The sequence below is a fragment of the Scardinius erythrophthalmus genome (genome assembly GCF_964197995.2).
Source record: "Scardinius erythrophthalmus genome assembly, chromosome: 19".
In the NCBI taxonomy this organism is placed as follows: Eukaryota; Metazoa; Chordata; class Actinopteri; order Cypriniformes; family Leuciscidae; genus Scardinius; species Scardinius erythrophthalmus.
The window spans coordinates 9588222-9610737 of NC_138239.1; the positions used below are offsets into that span (position 1 = coordinate 9588222).

The window sequence follows — 22516 nt, forward strand, 5'->3', positions numbered from 1 at the left end:
ATAAGAAGACATGCGCATAAACCCCGATGGAAACACATTTACCAAATAATTCCCTCAATGCGCAACAAAAATGTTTGTCCTTAAACAGAGGATGTGATTGTAAAACCAGTGGACAAATTTCATCACACAGCATCTCAAATGTTTTTCTGAAATGCCTGAGCCAAAGTCTGTCATCAAAACGGTTGGGTACAATTACCTCCCAGACCTGTCTTACACGATTGTGTTCCCAAACGCAAGACAACATCACAACATTTATTGTGTTTCGTCTGCACGCTTTGAGGCGCAGGCCATTTATGATGTACAAAAAGGAGCCACAGTGGCTTCCCCGATTTTTAATACAGATATTTTGCACCAATTTCCCAGGAAGTGACAATTTTGTCCTCTTGAACATATGGGTTGGATGTGTTTTATGCAATATTCCAATTTTGGATGAAAACATAGCCACTGGCATTTAATCAACCCCAGTGAACAGTAATTTTATCTCAAATTGATTGAATCATCAGTCATCAGCTGGCTGTCTGAAACCATATCCTACTCAGTAGAACAGAAAATGACCACATATCAATACAATGAGACATGTGTCATGTTATCCATAACACTTACGTAAACATCCATATAAGAACACAATGAAATGGTTTGACAAACAAAATGTTATTTCCTGATTTGGTACATTTGATTCTGGCTCGATGTACACCTGGTGTTAAAAACCTTTTTGGGGATACAATCACAAGTGGACTGTCGAGACCGAAAAGCAAATAGACACACTGTTGCTTCCAGTTATACTTTTAAAACATGTGGTGTTAGACAAACCTGCATTTTTTCATTACTCCAGTGTCACATGATCCTTCATAATTCATTATAATATGCTGATTTGCTGCTCATGAAACATTTCTTATGATTATCAATGTATTTTTGTGGAAGCCGTGATACTTGTATTTAAGCTTCTTTGATGAATAAAAGAACAGCATTTGCTTGAAATGAAAAGTTTTTTTGCAACAATAAAAGTTTTTGCTGTCACTTTTTATCAATATAATGTCCTTTAATGCGTCCTGAATTACAGGCCATCTCTGTAATACAAATATTATGCACTGTTCTAGATTATTCACAATCTATGCATATCACAAGAGTGTCACATTTGTGAATACATTTAAACTAAATTGCTGCCCGTTTCTCTTTTTCCTGGCCGTTAGGGTGTTCGGCTTCCCTGTCCATTACACAGACGTGTCAAACATGAGTCGTCTGGCCAGGCAGAGGCTGCTGGGAAGGTCTTGGAGCGTCCCGGTCATCCGTCACTTGTTTGCACCACTCAAAGAGTACTTTGCCTGCGTCTGAACTCAAACCCAGTACAGATGAGAAAAATCGAAACCGATGTAATACCAAGAGCTTCAAAACCGAGCTCTCGTATGTTATTTGCAAGTTCGACATCAAAAAAAAAAAAGAAAGAAGGTATTTCATGTTTTGTTTTGGGTTTTTTCTTCTGGTTTGGAATTAATTGACTCTTTTTTTTAAATTCTATTTAATTTTTTTTATTATCCATTTTACTTTTTAGCAGTATTATCTAGTATTTGAATTGATTTATGTGTGCAAGCTATACTCGAGGCACAGCCTCCTTTTAAGGCACTGAGAGATGGTTACAATTCGAGGCAGAAATGAGGAATTCGACGAGACGGAAATAGCATTTAAGTTCGCTCAATCATTTCGACTCTTGAGTTTTTCGACTATCGGGTCGCGGATCGTTCTAATTCTCACGGTGCGCGTCTTTCCTCTCTTCCAGCGTCTGAGCCTTGGTGAGAGAAGGAAAAAGACTTCCTTTCAGTGTCAGGGGAGCTTTGTCTTAACCAATCCAAAACACCAGATCACAAATACCTCTTTGTTTACAGTTTCTATATACACAACTGAAGGTAATAAAGGTACTACTGTAATAGGTGACAATATGGTGCTTCAAGGTGGTGAAAAACATTGCAACTCATGTGGTGCTACTACTCAAACAAGATCATGGGGTCATGTTTTGTGGTGTCGCCAGGTTAAACGAATGACTGAAACTTAAAAAAACAAACTACCACATCTCATTTTATATCTTTTACAGCCATTTTGTACAATATTCTCTGGTGCTCTTTTCAAAAACAAACAAACAAAAAAAAAAACACCTCAGCCTTTCAATCTTTGAGGTCTGCTTCCTTTAGTATGCCTGCAATCTGAACGCATGGAACCAGCCACATGGGCGGTGATGTTTTTGTCATCTATACCTTGAAATCAAAGGCTGTGGTGAGCTACTTTTTTTCTAGTGTCACCCAGACCAGAATCATTACTGTACAACTCTTGGCGTGCGCGGCGGCCACAGGGAGGATGGTGTCGGTCCTTTGTCGGCCAGGTGAACCTTCAACCTTCAACTGCGGTGCTCGCATGCTATTCTCAGTCAGGTGCAAATCTTTAAAGGTGCGGCTTCACAATGTTCTTCTACCTTTTTATAGCAATTTTTTGTGCTGTGTTACCAACAATATGGAGCACTTTTGTATATGTATACTTCTTTTTTTCTTTGATATTTTTTTGTTTTTAATCTTTCTCCTTGATTCTTGTGAAATGTTCTTTTTTTTTTTTCTCGGTTCTGTTAAATGATGTGAAATTCTTGCCGTTATATAAGGTAATACTTTGTTGTGTACAGTAGGGCTGTGCCAATAGATGTGAATGAATGAGCTAGGATAGAATAAATCCATCTGTCGTGCCGGTGGTGAAGGGGCCGAATTCAGATAGCACCCCTCTCATGTTTCCATGTGCTATGGAGTCGCTTTATCATAACTCGCGTCGAGAAAGTGTCTGCTCACAGTTCTTACTGCTATATAATCCCAAAGTGAGTGTGTTTGTTAAATATCCCTGTAGGAAAAGTAGTCGGATGGGGTGTCTGTGTATGACATCGCACGGTCGTTAACTACGTCTGGTCCCTAGCGTAGATCTGAAAACATTATTATGTTTGCAAATGGTGAATGTTGACCATGTCAATAATTTAGTTATCACGCGAGCTATATAGGCTAAATTTGTGAATTTGGTTAGAAACGGGCGCTAATGACAACCTTGTTAGGCTCTTTTTTTATTTAAGGCATTGCACTGCTTACATACCTTAACATTTGTCATGTTCAGCAAAGTTTCTTCTTTTATTTTCCAAATTTTATCAATGCCCAGATTTTTTTCTTTTTGTACATTTTGTACATAGAAATTGTCTGTTGCTTTTTTTTTCTTCTTTTTTTTTAAAATGACCTATGAGATGTACAAATATAATTCTTTGCTAATATATATCATAGAATCACAACAGCACTAAAGTCGCAAGAGGGGGGTAATTGACAAAATGGCAACAGGCTAATTGACATAAGCTATAAAGCAGCAGGGTGTCTTTTGTAATTCATATTTATATGTGTCGAACGGGGGATAAAACTAAAGAATGAGTTCGCTAAGTGATTTTAACTGTCCCATCTTTACTGCACAGCCCTACATACAAAAGTGTGTCTCAATTAGCTTTTTAATCATTTTTTTTAAGTACTAAGAGAGGGATTGTAGGTGTGTCCTAAGGTGCTAAACATTTTATCTAATTGAGAAAAATATATTATTTGGAAAAGAATTAAACTTGTCTTGATAATGATTGTTTTTTTGTTTTGTTTTTCTCCGTTTGTTTCTTGTAGTATTGGAGAAGCACTATTATTTTACTCTCTCATATAAAGATATTAACAAAGGCATTTTAACTTTGTACTTGAAAAAATGATAAATGATGAAAGATTCTTATATTGTTTTAGAATAGACATTGCTGTAGTTGGTGCTTATCTGTGGGAAATCATGTACTCATAATGGGAAATAAAAAAAAAATGTAATAAATTTTGCTGTTAACATGTACTTGCTTAATATCCAGGCTGAATTGCTTCTAAGTCCTACATTCCATGCCATATATCCAGCCCTCCATCCTCTTTTGTTTCAAAGTTTTTTTTTTGTTGTTTTTTTTTTCAATTTTTATTTCTTCTCTGTTTTGTTCAATTTAATTTGCTTTATTTGGGTATATATATATATATATATATATATATATATATATATATATATATATATATATATATATATATATATATATATATATATATATATATATATATATATGGCTGTAACAGCCTCTTGTTTGCTCTCCTAACAGGTTTTCTGTATATCTCAGTGACACTGTTGATATTTGTGACCTCTGTTGTATCATATAAACTTTTTTCAGGCCTTCTCTTCTTTTGCAATCAGCTCATACAGCAAATGTAGCAATCATTCACCACCTCTCCCCTTTCTTTCGTTATGTGCCCAGAACGAAGAAAAAAAGGCTCCTTATGTACTTGTGCTGGAGAACACTTGAATAAATGTATTGTTTTTTTGTGAAAAAGTTGTTTGTTTTTCTTACAAGTATTTACCATATAATAATCATATGATTACATTATTGGTTTAATTTATAAAATGTATATCTATTGTTTCAATATAATATTCAGGAAAGAAATGGTATAATATAATATATATTATAACATGTATGTGGACAATTTATATATATTCGTCCATGTATTATATTAGTAATAGTATAATAGTAATAATACAGTATGGTATTTCTGCTTTGTGTGTAACACTTTGTATGTATTTATATTATATGTAAAAGTAATTAGAATTTTTTTTTAATTATATATATATATATAAAGACATATATAAAATATTTTAATATGTGTTAATATTTCTCTGTTATTTTAGTTTTACATAAATCTATATTTATATATAATACTTTATATATATATATTTTTTTTTATATGTATTTATGTATATATGTATTAACATAATAGTCTGGTTTGCATGGTTGCCACATTGGCATAATGATCCAGTTCCATCCCCTGTGAATCTGTATAAATGGTACGTACCACTCGCGACAGGACACGCCTATATTGCAACGCCATTGGCCGCTGCTGAGGCCATAGCCGTGTATCTCGTCTGTGATTGGTCAACGCCCGGCTCTCACTGTCTGGATGCTGCTGCAAGCGTACGGTTTACCTTACCGGGCTGGACCAACCGAAGCATCTGCCTATGTGTCTGCCTGCTTGCCCGTCTAACAGGCTTTATTGTTCCCCGGCGCTGAAAGTGAAGGAAAATCTCTTTTTAAGGATATAACAAAGGAAGTAAGTGCACTAAGCTATTTTCCATTTATCTGTAAGCTATTTTAAGAAATTCCTCACTGACTATAGCACAGTGATATTGCTCGACTCGGAATCGTGTAATTTTGTGGTATGGAAAGAATTCCCCAGTCTTGTGTCTCGTGTTATGTCTTATATCATTCCTAATGTGAGTTGTTAATGGTTTAATTATCGATTGAACGATGCATACAAATCTAGTCGATCAACGTGAATGTCGTGTGTCCATAAACAGCGCGAGCCCACCAGCAATAAACACTAATATGCACGAGCTCACACACGATATCTGATATTTCCGTAATGAAGCCGTTTTAATATCATTCATGTTGCCATTCCATGGTACCTTGAGTTGAGACATATTGAGTATGTTGTGTGGAGTAAGGGCTTGGTCGCCCCTTTGTGTGACACCCTCGACAAGGTCCAAATGGGATGAGTCTACATCATTACCATCATCATCATCAGCTTCTAAATGAAGCCTCGTGCATCCAATCTACTTATCAGAAGACATTATCGATGCACTGCATTGCACGAATATGCATGTGTACATGTTCATAAAATACATCTTGTCCTCATGTTTACACTTTGCATGCTTCTCTGAAAAGCAAAGTATTTTCCCACTGGATCTAACAGACATTTTCACTGTATTTTTTCCTTTTATGTGGTGTTTTTCATTCAGTTTGTTTGTTGTTTTATTTGTATTCCATTCCATTGCATTCATTTCTTAATTTTCCCAATACCACAATGAAAAATGTAATGTACATATAAAAATATTTAAATAATGGCACTGATTATTTATGCTCTAATGGTTCAAATCACACTAAATGTCCAGCCCGATCCATTTTATTGAATGAAAGTTACTTCCACAAGACAGATCAGAAGTTTTCATCGACTTCATATTACCCAGAAGAGTGCAATCTGGATCTCATGGAATATGGCACGGTTCAAAAGTGGGTCATTCCTGAGGAAGGCCTCCATGAGTCATGGCGAAAGAACAAATGCTCCAATAATTTTTCTTCGGGCTGTGCTGTGAGGACAGGACAGATGTAGCTCATGCACCGCACTGTTTCTTTTTATAGTAGGATGTCTGAGGAGGACACACCCTTATTCTCCAGCTCCATAGTAGCCCCTCCTCGCACACACACGCCATTCACCATCAGGGGCTCAGAACAGAGGGTGGAGGGGAACCCTGGGCAGCGCCATGCTGTGAATATGCCGCACCCACCTGCCCCCGACTCGCTTTGCAGCATAGACTCGCATGCATGCTTTCACTTGGGATTAGATCATAAGAAAGTGCCGTGCTGCAGGGAATGTGCTTCAACAGCTGCTAGCCTACATACATTTCCTGCTAACAATCCCACATCCCTGGGCATGCAACGCTGGAAAATCTGGGTCACAATTGCTCTAATCATTTCTGAGAATTTAATATGATTTACTACACACTTATATAGTGTTTTGGATATTTAGGTTTTGTTGATTCAACATTTCTGGAATGTTGTTGCAGCGCTGAAATTGCTTTGATATGTCATGAATAATTAATATGTTCACATGTAATTACCATGTTAAGAGCTGGAGTCGATAATGTGACTACTCATGCCAAGCTGAAGATAATCACACATGTTGGAGTCAGTTTACTCGCTTAAGTGAGATTCTAGAATGGCGTAATGGTTTGTAACCTCTTTAACCTAATGTTGTGGAACATTTGGGCTATGCAATGCATGATTGATCCTGTTTGGACGTCAAGTAAGGATACAGTTGGTTTCCATAGCTCAAACGTGGAAAAATAGATTAGTGCAAGGTCTTCATTGAGTCATGTGATGTTATTCCAAAAGTATAGGGCCTATATTAAACAGGGTTCCCACTTCACACAATCATATGAAAGTAAAGTAGTGTAGTGTGTATATCCAAAAGTTTGGGGTCGGTAAGATTTTTGAAAGAAGTCTCTTATGCTCATCGAGGATACATTTATTTGATAAAAAAATAGAGTAAAAACAGTAATACTATTACAATTCAAAGTAATGTTTATGTGTAATTTATTTGTGTGATTCCAGTCTTCAGTATCCTTCAGAAATCATTCTAATATGCTGTTTTGGTGCTCAAGAAACATTATCAATGTTGAAAATAGTTGTGCTGCTTAATGGTCAAAAGGTGTGGAGACTCTATATAAAGTAGAGTTATATAATACACATCAACACTCTGTTCTTTGATACTTTTAGGTTGAACCATGTCTTCCAGCTCAGCAACGGTGCGCATCCTCATAAAGGGAGGTAAAGTGGTGAACGATGACTTCACACAAGAAGCAGATGTGTACATCGAGAATGGGATTATCCAGCAGGTGGGCAAGGAGCTGATGATCCCCGGTGGAGCCAAGATTATAGATGCCACAGGAAAGCTGGTGCTTCCGGGGGGCATTGACACCAGTGTTCACTTGAACGAGAGCTTCATGAACGCCTGTACAGTGGATGACTTCTACAGCGGCACCAAGGTATTACCAACTGACTATTAAAGTCAGGATGAACTCAAATTTGACATACGTTCATAATACATGTTATTGGTTTTATTGGGAATTATTTATAAGTGCATGTCATGCCAAAGAAAAAAATAATAATTCTTGCTCTGCCTCTAAACAACATCATCAAGACCTCAGTCTTTTCACAATCCATTCAATTCCCAATGGATAAAATCAAGTCCCACCCTACTTTTGTTTCTCTTAAATATCCTGTTTCACTTGGAAATTACACATTATAGAAGTAAAATACTGATTTATGTTGCTTATGCTGTGGCTAAGAATATTGTGATTCCCCACTAAAATAAAATAATATCTCAGCATTATTTCATTATTTTAAATAAGCATTCAGTTTTATACAGTTTTAAAGTAATTTATCTAATCAGACACCAGCTCCCTATTTCTGTGCTATATTTGTGGCCTAGCAGTTAGTACATGCTCTAACTAAGTGCCATGGTGCTCATGTGGGTAACGTAGGTTTGAATCGGGCTTGCAACAAAATCATTTTATTTTCCATCTCATCTATCACCAAAAAGGGTGTGGGGGGTAGATATTGTGGGAATTTGTGGCCATAAATTAAGAATTTGTAATCGATAATTTGTAGCCACATTTTATTAATTTGTTACCTAATTTTAATTCAGTTGCATCATGGCTACGATTAACAGACAGTAAGGGAGAAAATTAATAAGTTGTTGGAACGAATTCTTAATTCATGGCCACTTTACGTTGTTTTTCCCCATGCATGTCATGTGCAGGGCACCGTACATTGGGTTTTATTTTTCCCATACATTAGTTCAATCTAATATAAAGAAACGCAGGTTATTGAAATGGCTTCAGGCTTTGTAGTTTTGTCACTTCTAAGATTAAATTACATGTGGTTCCAATTGGGACATATAGAGAGAAAGTAGAAGCAAAAGATAGATTTTTAGACTTTGGACCCCCCACACGTTGAGTGGCCCCCACCATCTGCCAGGGGCCTTTTATCTCACAACAACTCAATAAGTTCTTCTCAAAAGTGACTTGTATGGAAGAGCTGCTAATAGTACTACTAATAGAGTCTTTTTTTTTAAATTTGTAAAATGTTTTAAATATTGTTTTGATTTTCCTTTCATTGAATGATGTATTTTAGCAGTATGAATTTTTTCTTATTTTAGATAAGTGATTTCATACAATGTGTGACGTAACATCCATTTAAGGTCACATTCATTTGTTCATGTTTTATAAATACTTCAAAAGCAGAGATGTGCTCGCTTCAGCTGCCCTGCCTAAATAAATCCCATGGGTCACTTAGCAGACACTGAGATGCAAGAGTGAGCATTGAACACTCACAGTCTGCCTCCATCAACCGCAAGGCACGATTCACCATCACAAATACATACACGCTCTTATTCAGAGAGTGCTGCAGGCTCTGAGATGACAAATAAAGAGTTGTTATCGGCACTGTTATTGTTAGCCTTGGCAACACAAGTGGCATTCTCTTCCCCCTCCCCCCCGCTTACCGCCATAGGACTCGCCAGGCGCAGAGACAAATGGAGATCAGATTCTGTTTCCATAGAGACTGGAGCACTGCTGCAAAGACTGCTGCAAAAGCCTTTCACTCGTGCCATTGTGCTAGAAAACAATGGTGCACAAATACACGCCCCTTCAGTGGATCTGGCTGCCCGGCATGTGTCAGCTTAGAGATGCTTGTAAAGAGGACCATTTTTGTGGTTGAATTACTATTTATCATTGTTTTCTTGTACTGAGAAACGCTTTCTACTAATTGTGGATTTCCCTGTAAAATATTAGGGTCAGACATATAAAGTGGGATATTAATTGGTGGCATTTGCTAAGGCATTATGAGCATTAATATTATTATTTTAGAACCCACACTGTCTTTGTTACAGACATAACAAGGTCTTTTAACAATAATTGTATTAACCAATAATTATATCAATTATTATAATTAAGCATAATGCATTATGAGCAATTAATGTTATTATCTTAGAACCCACACTGTAATTCCCTACCAACAATCAGATCATCCCGGCAGAACACAATAGTAATGCACTTAATGCCCTAGAAACCACCCAAACACCCTAACAGCAATCAGATCTTCCTAGCAATGACCATAACAGCCTAACAAACAGCCTTGCAATGCCCTGGCAACCACCAGAAGACCCTAGCAACACCCTAGCAACAATCAGAGCATCCCAGCAGCCACCAGAACACCCTAGTAAAGTTCATAATGCCCTAGAAACCACTAGAACACCCTACTGTAGCAACAATAGCATCCCAGCAACCACCAGAACACAGTAAAAGCAGCCTAAGAATTCCCTAGCAACCACCAGACCACCTCTAGCAAAGACCTAGAAACAACCAGTACATCCTAACAACTATAAGAATAGCCTAGCAATTGCCCATCTATCACCACATCACCCTAGCAATACCTTAACAACAGCCTAGCAATTCAACTGCAACAATCAGAGTAACCCAGAACACAATAGTAATATCTATAGGCCTATGTCACACTTCTTGCTTCCGGAACGCGTAGTAGGGATTCAGAACTTCCGGTCAACAGTATTTCTCCATAAGAATTTATATTATCAGCCATAATGTCTAAACCATCCGAGGTAGACTGACCAGGAGCATTGAGGTTGTGAAACGAAGGTTTTTGCTCCTGTAGAAGCTATAAGTTCGTATGAAATCAACCTTGTTTTAAGAAAAACTTGTTTTATCCGCGATCTTATGAAAAAAAACTACACTACCCACAATCCTAAGCTTAGCAGCAACGTCTGCTGATTGGTCCAACTCGCTGTTACCATAGAAACGTTTACCTAACTGGCGAACGGCCCGCCGCTGTTGTTGTAGTGTACCGGGTTGCTCTGCGTCAGGACGTAGACAGCCATAACTCAGCTTTCACGCTTTTCCACTTGAGAGTTTTCATTTACCATCCGAACCACATCGTCATATGTGACTTCAGGCAGGTTGCGGAGAGATTTGGTCCAGCGGTATATCTATCGGACTCCGCCATTGTAAAGAGCTAACCCGGAAGAGCTGTATCCCTACTAAAAGACGTACTTCCGGTCTTCAATTTTTCCGTGATATAGGCCTATAAAGTCATAGAAACAACCAGAGCACACTAGCAACAATCACAACATCCTAGCAACTACTAGAATAGCCTAGCAGTTGCCCATCTATCACCACATATCCCTAGCAATGACACAGAAACAATAATAACATCCTAGCAACTCTCTAGCAACCACCCAAAACACTCTAGCGATGCCTTAGTAATAACCAGAACATAATTTAAATGCCTAGCAACCATCCAGAACACCTTAAATCACACCCTATCAATTCCTAAGCCACCACCCTAACAACAATCAGAGCATCCTAGCAACCTCCAGAACACCTTACAGTTTAGCAACAAACAAATTATCCTAGGAGTGACCTAACAATCACCAAAACATGCTAGCAACACCCTCACAACCATAGACATAATAAATACATAGACGCCCTATTGGCCGCTTTGGAACGTTGCTGCGATACGTCAACGCGTCCGCCATTTTGTGGAGGGCAAGACTGCGCTGTAATCAATGCAAGTAAACTGCTGAGCTGCGGTTTTTCTGTATAAAAACCAAAAAAAAAAAATACATTTATCAACCGATTTCGGTGGTTTGTATGTGGTGTACAAAAAAGTTCCATCTGTAGTTAGTTAAACTCTCGATAGATAGACTTATATATATATATTTTTTTTTTTAATAAGGAATGGCCAAAGCTCTGGCTTGTCATGTATTTAGCTTTTCATTCTTGGATAAGAATTGTGAACACCCCCATACTGAGATATAATTTAATTTTCACATTAAATTAAATAAAGTTTTCTTATTGTGGGAAAAGCATATTCTGTCATTGACCTGATTTTAGCAATAACAAAGATAACTGATGGATCCTTTATGGTAATACATATGATATGGTACAACTACAGTGCAATGCAAATAGTAAATTAGATAAAGTGAGAGGTAGGCTAATAGTAAATAGTTTAGTCAATAAAATAAACAAACAGTATACAGTAAATAAAATAGTAATGAAAAGTATAATTATATAATATCATAAGTACTAATATAATAATAATAATAATAATAATAATATATTGATAATAGCATAGTTTATGTATAATACTATAATAATAGCAATAGAATATGAAATATCAATTACAGAATATAGACAATAAAAAAGAATAAGTTAAATAGTTACAATGAATAGTAAAATAATTTAACAGCATAACTATAATAGATTGATAATCGCAAGTGGTATATTATTATAATAACAATAATAAATAATGTAAATTTATACATTTTAAAATATTATTACATAGGCTATATAAAATAAAACGACGCAACCCTGTCTCTTTTTGTTAAATTTCAGTTTTTAAAAGGTATAAGAAGCTATACAAGTCAAGAAATAAAGTAAACGATCCAGTCAAACATACAGCAGGCTACACTGTTAAAGTTAAATAGCCTAAATATATAAAGTTATGAAACTTCACTTTGCCCTCAGCCAAAACAATCTGCCAAGGAACAAATTATAGATTAATGAAACCAAAGATCGCCCGTTAGATAAACACAAGACGAATTATTCTCACTAGACTGACAGCGACAAACGTCAGAACTCAGAAGCACTATAGCCGAGGCAAGGCTGTTCTCGGCGGGGTACATGAGCGCTGAGCGCCCGCGGTGATCGCTGGATCAACTCCGAAACCGTCAGATAACATTTTTAAAAAGGCGCTATCTTTATAAATAAACCACAGATTTGAGCTTTAAACAACTACATTGTCGACTGAAAAACTCTTAAAACTACATTTCGTGACACAATAACAGTAGTATTTTTAAATTTCGCGGCCTTTCTCCTCTGAAAATAAAAATAGTAAATGAAATGCAACCAGAAACAAATTTTCAGTTTTGCTTGTGAAAGGTAATTCCCTGAGACCTGTTTTCAATTGTGTGGCGATTTGTAAAGCCCCAAGCAGCACAAGAAATAGGCATTTTTCTCAATTCTCGTTATGAGAGGTATGGGAAAGTTGCCCTCCGCAGTATGGCGGCGCCGTTGACGTACGATCCAGCGGCCAATAGGGCGTCTATGTATATTATGTCTATGCTCACAACCACCCAAAACACCCTATCAATGCTTTAGTAATTACCAAAAATTCTTTAAATGCCTAACAACTCCACAGAACACCCAAACAGCACCGCTTTGCCTTAGCAACCAGCAGAACACCTAAAATCAGTATAAGAATTCACTAGCAATAATCAGAGCATCATAGCAACCACCAGAACATTAAACAGATTAGCATTTCCATAGCAACTACTGGATCACCCTAGCAATGACCTAAAAACAATCAGAACATCCTAGAAACCACCAAAACGATGACCTATCAATCACTAAAACATCCTAGCAACACTCTAGCAACCACCCACAACACCCCACCAATGCTTTAGTAATTACCAGAACATTCTTTAAATGCCTAGCAATCTCCCGTAGCAACCAGCAGAACACCTTAAATCAGCCAAATTAGCAATTAACAGATTAGCAATTCCATAGAAATGACCTAGAAACAATCGGAACATCCTAGCAACGACCAAAACACCCCAGCAATGACCTAGCAACACTCTAGCAACCACCCAGAATACCCTAGCAATGCCATAATAATAAACAGAACACTCAGAACAGACAAGAGACCATTCAGAATACCTTTGAATACAGTTCTCAAATACAAGTGTAATTTAACCTTGATTAATGTTTTATGTAACATTTCATTTCACGCAAAGCTTTTGTGAACATGTATTATGTTATGTTGTCGCCGGCCCATTAAACCAAGTGATTGGAATTGATGCTGCCAGTCTGTTGTTTGTTTATTTCCAGGCTGCTCTGGCTGGAGGCACCACTATGGTGATTGGTCACGTGCTGCCAGAGAAGAATGAATCATTGGTTGATGCTTATGAACAGTGTCGCTCTCACGCTGATGCCAAGGCCTGCTGTGACTACGCTCTTCATGTTGGAGTGACCTGGTGGGGACCAAAGGTACACAGAGTCTGTGTTTGCTGAGTTTGAAACTTTGTATAACGACAGGAACAGGAAAAATGTGCAAAGATTTCAATTGAATTTACAGTCCTAATATAACTTTCGGCTTCATTCTGAGACTGATGTCCCTTTTGCATCACAGGTTAGGGCTCAAATGGAGACGCTGGTGCGGGACAAGGGGGTGAACTCCTTTCAGATGTTCATGGCGTATAAGGACGTGTACATGCTGAGGGACAGCGAGCTGTTCCAGGCTCTGCAGAACTGTAAAGACATCGGTGCTGTGGCCCGTGTCCATGCGGAGAATGGAGAGCTGGTTGCTGAGGTATGTACCATAGAAATAAGTTCTGCTCCATAACCCGGTGAGTTGTACATAGGCAGCAACATCACATGATGCCAGAAATATCACTCATAATAATCATTGCACAATGCCGTTACAGTGACTTAAAATGCTGTCTAGGAAAGATCATGGTCTTCTCCCTGCATAGTCGTGATATATCATGTTAACTCATGTTTTTATTGTATTTATTCACATAAGGGTGCCAGAGAAGCGCTGGATCTAGGCATTAGTGGACCGGAGGGCATTGAGATAAGCAGACCTGAGGAGGTAAAATAAACATTCAAATCCCGTAACCGTGAAATGGTTTTCCTTTAAGAAATTAGTCACGCTGCCTCTTTATCTCCAGCTCCTTGTCTTTCCCGTCTCCATATTGCATTTCCATGGATTATTAATACTTTCAAGCGTCTGTTTATCATTAGGTTTCACTGGTGACACTTGTGTTTTCTCCATGTTCAGCTGGAAGCAGAGGCCGTCCACCGAGCCATCACCATCGCTAACAGAGTGAGTATGATGTACTTGAATGTTGATGTATACAAAATGATGTTGAAATTATTAACATTAAGCATTTTTAATTAATTTCTAATGTAAACTTGAAAAAAAAATTGACAGCTCTTACTAAAACATATAACTATAATGCAATGATGTATGTACCACCATTCAAAAGTTTGGGATTAGACAGTGAAGTAATTTATAATGTTCTATTTTCTGCTGTTCTTTTGAACTTTCTATTCATCAAAGAATCCTGAAAAAATGTTTCATGGTTTCCATAAAAAAATTAAGCAGCGCGAAAGTTTTCAACAGTTATGTTACTTGAGCACCAAATCACCAAACCATTTGATTTCTGAAGGATCATGTGACACTGAAGACTGGAGTAATGATGCTGAAAATACAGCTTTTAAGTCATTTTAAATTGTAATAATATTTCACAATATTACATTTTTTTCTGTATTTTTGATCAGGTTTGATGGGCATGAAGGGCCCTACACACCGGGACGAATATTGGCGCACGTTATTCGCTGTCGCGTTTGTCATGTAGTTATTTATGTTCCGACACCAACGAGACCAGCAGCTCTACAATCATCTTGCCTTGCTTCTTCCTCGTTTCATTTCTCATTTCTTCCCGGCAGTGTAGATGCTACTTGGTGTATATCTTCTTCGCCGTTGCGTATGTGTGCTCGGCAAGACCGTTTTGTGTCTGAGCGCCCCCAAGTTGTGTTTTACTGTAACTTCAGAAGCTCCAGATACGTGAACAAAAGCGCCAATCTCATTGGTCGGATAGTTTTTGATGTGGCGGTGTGCACACTCACATTGGCGCCCTTTGTTTAGTCACGAGGCGTTAAACGTCGGCGAATATCGCGCGCAAAATTCGTCCCGGTGTGAACAGGCCTTTAAACTCCTTTCAAAAACATTAATCAATCTTACTGACCCTAAACTTGTTATTTCACAGCTAAAGCATACATGTATGTACATACAGTAAATTGTACATGCAGTGTGAAACAGAATGTCTGGATGGCAGCGCGATTGACCCAGCATTACTCTGCGACAAAACATACAGTTGAGTTACAGATGAATTGTTTTAAGATCTCTAAATCTGTTCATAATCAATGTTTCTGTTTTTTGTCTCATAGGCCCATTGTCCCATATATCTTGTGAATGTGTCCAGCATGTCAGCAGGGGATGTTTTAGCATCGGCTAAAATGCAGGGTAAGAGCCAGGCAATGATGCTTAGTGCATCTTACTCACAAACCTTTATTTGAACTTCTATACAACACCTGAATCTTCATAAGTGAATGACATATAGTGACTCTGAAAACTGATATGTGAATGGCCGGCAGGGAAAGTGGTGCACGGAGAGACCACCACTGCTCACGCTGTCTTAAATGGGATGCAGTACTACCACCAGGACTGGGCCCATGCTGCTGCTTTCGTCACTGTGCCACCGCTCAGACTTGACCCCAACACACCCAATTACTTGCTCAGCCTTCTGGGAAAGTAAGTGGATATACTAATTGAGTAGCTTCATTTATTCATATACCCATGCAGTCACATAAAAAGTCTTTTCGCTGTGATGTAGTGACACTCTGAACGTCTTGACATCGGACCACCGACCCTTCACCACTAAACAGAAGGCGATGGGCAAAGACGACTTCACTAAAATCCCTCACGGCGTTCCCGGGGTGCAGGACCGCATGACCGTTATGTGGGAGCGGGGAGTGGTAGGTTTCATTTCAAGACGGAAGCTACGCTGCTGACTAGCGTTGTTATAATACCAACGTTTCTGTGGCCAGTGCTTGTGAAATTTGATTATTTTAATTCTAGTTTTGATGCTGCAACTAAAATAGAATTTCCATTAATAACCTCAATTTGTTTGCATAAATATAAACAAATTAAAGGGACACTTCACCGTTTTTTCATATTAAACTATGTTATTCCCTTAACTAAGACGAGTTGATACATACCTCTCTCGTCTCAGTGCGTGCACTCAATCGCTCTGGCGCGCGGCGACACTTTGATAGCACTTAGCTTAGCCCAGTTCATTCATTAGGGACCAAACAGAGATGAAGCTAGAAGCGACCAAACACCTCCACGTTTCCCCTATTTAAATAGGCGCAGTAAAAAGTCACGCTTGAAAAATCCTCTCCCTCTCACTTCTGTCATTAGAACCAATGTGAAATTCAAGTGCTATTCCGCCATACATTATAGTTATCCTTTTTACCCGCTTAGAAAAGCGCCACGTTTTATTTTGTGTCATCAAACTTGGTCGTGTAACTACTTGTGTAACTGTATTTAAATAGTGGAAACGTGGAGGTGTTTGGTCGCTTCTAGCTTCATCTCTGTTTGGTCCCTAATGAATGAACTGGGCTAAGCTAAGTGCTTTCAAAGTGTCGCCGCGCGCCAGAGCGATTGAGTGCACGCACTGAGATGAGAGAGGTATGTATCAACTCGTCTTAGTTAAGGGAATAACATAGTTTAATATGAAAAAACGGTGAAGTATCCCTTTAACATCAACCAATGCCTGGTTGCATAATCGGACTTGTATAAGTTAGTCATCCACGCAGGTGTTTTTATCGAGACAGGTCTCGATCACGCGGTAATTATTAAACAGTGCTGTGGCATCCAGGGAGAAGCGCTTGAATTTGTCACATAATTCTCTGTTACAAAACCCATGTCTCTGTGATTTAAACTAATATAAATCCAGATGAAACAGCGCTGACATTCTTAACAATACTAATGTGGAAAACAGGAGAAACATTGTGCCACAACGATCCAGCTAGAAGGCTTTGCAATCCATAAATCACCAACATTTACCATGGATTTACTATAGTAACACTAACTGTAACCATGGTATTGTGGCGAAATGTGGTATATTCGTATTGGATGTTATTATAATAATATAGTCATGTATAATATATTCCAATGTATTACAGGAATAATGGAATAATAGTAATATGTGTTTAGGCTACTGATTTTCATAACAAATACTCTAGTTTTATAACTAAACTTTATTACTTTTTATAGTCAAATTGATGAGCCATTCATGGTTTTACTTGTGGTTACCATGATCTACTAATGCAAGATGGAAGAACAATGGTGAATTTGAATGATTAAAGTAAAGTAAAAAATCAAGGGCTGTAAGAGACATCAAGGGCTGTCAGAACATTACATTTTTTATAACTAAAAGTTATTCATATCAAAGAGTAATTAATAATTGAATGATTAAATGTTTAATACATTTTGATTAAAAATTAATTTATGAAAAATTTATAATTAAGTGAACTATTACTCAACTTACGAAGTGACTGTTCGTTAAAGTTGACTGAGAATTATCATAAACCCCATCCTTAATGTTTGTGGGCAATATTAGTCAAAAATGTATGCATGAATGAATACTTTGGAAATAGTACACCACGATGTGCCATTTCTATAACACTTGAACTAATGGGATAGTACGGATCATATGCATATTAAGAGACAACCTAGGATTCTTAAAATTGGTCTTAAATGAGGCAGATAAAGTGGGTGAAAGTTATGTAACAATTAATATTCATGATATTCATCAATATTCACACTTAGTATGCTGGAAGTGTAGCTCATGAATATTAGTTACTGCACATTATGTGACTTTCTGTGATGGCAAAGCTGAATTTTCAGCATCATTACTCCAGTCTTCAGTTTCACATGATCCTTCTGAAATCATTATTAAATGCTCAAGTAAGAACAGCATTTATTTAAAATATGAATCTTTTGTAATATAAATGTAATTGAATCAATTTAATGCATCCTTGCTGAATAAAAGTATTAATTTCTTTTAAAAAAAAATCCTTTTTGACATAAAAAACTTTTGAACAATAGTGTATACAAATAATCTATAAATTATATAATAATATTATATATATATTTATATACAAATAAAATAATTACAGTTATGTTGCTGTACAAACCACAAAAAAAGACAAAAAAAAAAAATCATGGAGAAGACAGAAAATATCATCAAAGTTTAAAATAAACCTTTTTTTAAGCTCATTCTGTCTTTCTTTCTTAATAGGTTGGAGGCAAGATGGATGAGAACCGTTTTGTTGCTGTCACAAGCTCCAATGCTGCAAAGATCTACAACCTTTACCCTAGGAAGGGCAGGATCATCCCTGGAGCTGATGCGGATGTGGTAGTCTGGGACCCTGAATCAACAAGGTATGCAGAATTATGGATTGAATTCAAATCAGCTGAGAATCCAGTAACATTTATTTTACGAACCTATATCATATCGCATTCATTGTAAAATGAAGTCCACTTATTTTTTACATGGTTTTGTCTGTCTGTAGGACCATCTCTGTGACCACTCAGTGTCAGGGTGGTGATGTAAATCTGTACGAGAACCTACGCTGTCACGGCGTCCCCCTGGTGACCATCAGCCGTGGTCGCGTGGTCTATGAAAATGGCATCTTCACTTGTGCTGAGGGCTCAGGAAAGTTCTACCCTCTCCGAACCTTTCCTGACTACCTGTACAAGAAAATGGTGCAGCGGGAGAAGGTACTCAAAACGCAGTCATGTTTTTATGACAGTGTATCGCAGTGCCTCGACTGAGTTTGTTTGTGACCCTCTACCCTCAGTGTCAAGCGCTCAAGGGGGTGGAGCGCACCCCGTACACTGGAGATGTAGCGGCAGTGCAAAATTCCGGGAAGAAGGAACTGGGCCCTGCAGATGGGGACATGAATCCACGACCCTGCACGCGCCACGGGGGAATGAGAGACCTACATGAGTCCAGCTTTAGTTTTTCTGGTACAGTAGTCTGCGTTAAACCATACTGAAGACTGTAGATGTAAATCTCTCAAAGAAATGTCATACTTGACACCAAAATTAGTAAACTGCATAAAGAAAAAGAAGCCTATTTTTAATTTGTATGTCATTTTTGGCTGAAAATGGTAACGTTTTTTGCTTTTTGGCACATCGCTATGTGATCACACACACACACACACACACACACACACAAAAATCATGGACATGATTCGAAAAGATTAAATGGTCCTGAAAAAAATAGTCACACTTGTACTCCTCACAGTAAAAAATGACAGCATTGGAAAAAGACGGAAAACAATTTTCATCTAGTGGAAACGTTTGGTACTGCGCTCTAACAATCTTACTGAAAGCTCATTTTTGTAGATATCAACCTCAAATTTGGAACAGAGCTTGTTTAAATTTATGGCTTTGATTTTCTCACAGTTTTAGAGTAAAACATGTTTTATATATACATTACTGTGCATAAAATCTTAGGCACATTAGTATTTTCACCAAAAGGAAAAGGGTTTTAAGCCAGTTATTTATATCTTTTGCTGTAGTGTGTCAGTAGAAAATATCAGTTCCAAACATTCCTTTTGTCATTAAATGTAATAATCCGGTGAGATTTTTGTTATCACAAGGAGTCTGACAACAGCCGGTGTGATCTGATCTCACCATCAACACATGAAGAAAACAGAAAAAATTAAGACAGAGACTAAATCCAGAAGAACTGTGGCAACGTCTCCTAGACACCGACCAGAAAAGCTACAGTACTGTGAAATGTTTTAGGTATTTGTGTAAAAATGCTGTAAAGTGAGGATGCTTTCAAAAAAGAATGTCATAAATTGATTTTATGAATCAGTTAACTAAATCTTCTATTAACTAAATCAAATCAATGTTTGGTGTGACCACCCTTGCACAGTTTTTCAGGCAGCTTTGGCAGGAAGGTTTCTTGAAGTGTCTTAGAGACGTTGCCACAGTTCTTCTGGATTTAGTCGGATTTAGTTTATTCGGTTTCTTCATATAAAAATGGATATTATTATTTTGGTGGATTTTTCATAACAATAAACTTCTACAGCTTTTTTTTTAAGTTCATTTTTTTTTTGCTTAAGTTGGAAATTTAATTTGCAGGTCTATGCTCAAAAAGTGGTTAACGTAATAAATGGATTATAACTACTAAATATGATTTAGTGCCATGAAATCCCCTAAAGATACAAAATATTCAATAAAAACTAAAATATAGTATGTTAACTTCATTTTTAACTGCAACGTAAGCACCAGAGGGTTAAGGCCAATACAGTTTTAGTAAAAATATTTTTAATTGACGATTTCATTGACATTTTGCCCAAATGTCTTAATACTTTAATATGAAAAATGTCATTCTATATTTTTTATAGGTGCCCAAATTGATGATAATGTTCCAAAGAGAGCTTCTGCGCGGATTCTGGCTCCACCTGGTGGCCGTTCAAGTGGAATCTGGTAACATTTTGGATCAACACTTACAGAAGTCTGAAACTAAACACCTACGTTTTTGACAACCTCATATCTGATGAACATTATTTAATTTTAATCACTTGCACCTAAACTCCAGTGTTTTTATAAATATGTGTGTACGAGGAAAAAAATACAACAACGATATATTTGTGTGGAAATTGGGAAAACGAGGTAGATGTTGGAAATGCTTGTGAGAGAGTTGGTTATACAAAGTGTTACAGGGTGTTTTGTTCTTAATATTCAGTCAAATGAATTAGTGAAGTTTGTGTTCAAATACAACACTGTTGTAGTGCTAAATAAATGACAGACCCTTTTGTTACTGCGTATACAGTACGTTTTACATATGTTGACGTTTGAACCATTTTAAAGATAGAAACTGGAAATTTGTTTAAGAATGGGAACATTATTAGTTTGTGTAGTTGGTCATGGCTTGAAAATATGAACCATTGTAAAGTTATTTAATATTTTACCTATTTTAATGTGTTGGCGGATGACTATACATTTACCTCAGTGTTTATCTCTTGAGTTACACTTGTGTACATTAGCATTCTGCCTCTCTACACTTACAGTACAACTCTTACAGTGACACTTTCTGACAGCAGGTACAGTTACAAAACATTTTTGCTTTGTTTTGAGGTGTTAATATTTGTTCTTACTTTTTTTAAATACTGATCATTCAAAGGCAATACAAGATATTTGATTGTTTCTGTCGTGACACAGGCCACTTGTATTGCTTAAGCATTTAAAAAAGTAATTTATATGAAACATTTTTCATTTTCTTAATGTCATTTATAAGCACACGTACCTGACCTCCTAAAATGTGAATTAAGAATAACATTGTTTACTTACATGTCAAATTTAGTTGTGTAACCAATCTATAATTTTATTGATTTTTCATTTTTAACTGACCTGATTTTTATTCTCAATCAATGAAGTCTACATTCCCTTTTACTATTATGAGTTATTCTTCATAACAAATGGCATCATTTTGCAGTATATCTTTATGTTTATTCTAGAATTAACTGTTAGCTGAACGTAATGACAGTGTAATTCATCGGTTGTTCACTGAACGTTAACACTGTGTATTAGTGACTATTGATCTGCATGGTCCACAGCTAGTCAGAAAAATTCAGCTTCACTTCTGATCAATAAGTTCCACAACCACTAACTAACCCTAGTTAAAAGACAGCAGACAGCGTACTGATGCATGTGTGCTTTTTGTACATGTATGTCTAACTAAGCACTTCCGTAGAGACCATTTGAAACACAGTAACTTTAGCTGTACAACTCAGTGTTCTAGTGACACAAGCAGTAGAATGGCAAGAACATTTCTGTTGGTGCTAAATATTCATGTATTTTTTATTCTGGATTTTCAGTATGCTTTTCAATTTTTTTAATATGAGCTGTGTATGCACTACAGTTTTATTACGTATTAATGTAATATGTATCTTATGAAAATGTGCAAATAAACCCCATTCAACCTCATGTCCACATGTATTATTGAATAGGCTTAAACATTGAATATGCATATGCAATTCCGGTCAAAAGTTTGGAAAAATTACTATTTTTAATGTTTTTGAAAGAAGTCTCTTATGCTCGTCAAGGCTGCATTTATTTGATCAAAAATGCAGAAAAGCAGTAATGTGAAATATTACTACAATGTAAATCAAT

At 37.0% G+C, this 22516-nt stretch overlaps 2 protein-coding genes across 6 annotated transcripts in view; both read left to right on the forward strand.

The window, feature by feature from the left end:
- dnmt3ab (DNA (cytosine-5-)-methyltransferase 3 alpha b) overlaps positions 1–2119 on the forward strand; it is a 51639-nt gene extending 49520 nt beyond the window's left edge. For all 5 annotated transcript variants that reach the window (XM_081393914.1, XM_081393915.1, XM_081393912.1 and 2 more), the window contains one exon: positions 1191–2119. In XM_081393914.1, coding sequence (XP_081250040.1) covers positions 1191–1332 — 142 coding nt within the window. In that variant the 3' untranslated portion in view covers positions 1333–2119. The remainder of the gene's footprint in view (positions 1–1190) is intronic.
- A 5280-nt stretch (positions 2120–7399) lies between these two features.
- On the forward strand, positions 7400–22330 carry dpysl5a (dihydropyrimidinase like 5a). Its single transcript, XM_081394091.1, has 12 exons — positions 7400–7662; positions 13582–13740; positions 13883–14062; positions 14276–14344; positions 14534–14578; positions 15706–15781; positions 15913–16069; positions 16152–16293; positions 18624–18766; positions 18898–19105; positions 19186–19354; positions 20749–22330. Exons 1-12 carry the CDS (start codon positions 7402–7404, stop codon positions 20832–20834), a joined length of 1695 nt encoding a protein of 564 aa, XP_081250217.1. The 5' UTR covers positions 7400–7401; the 3' UTR covers positions 20835–22330.
- Positions 22331–22516: the final 186 nt, after the last annotated feature.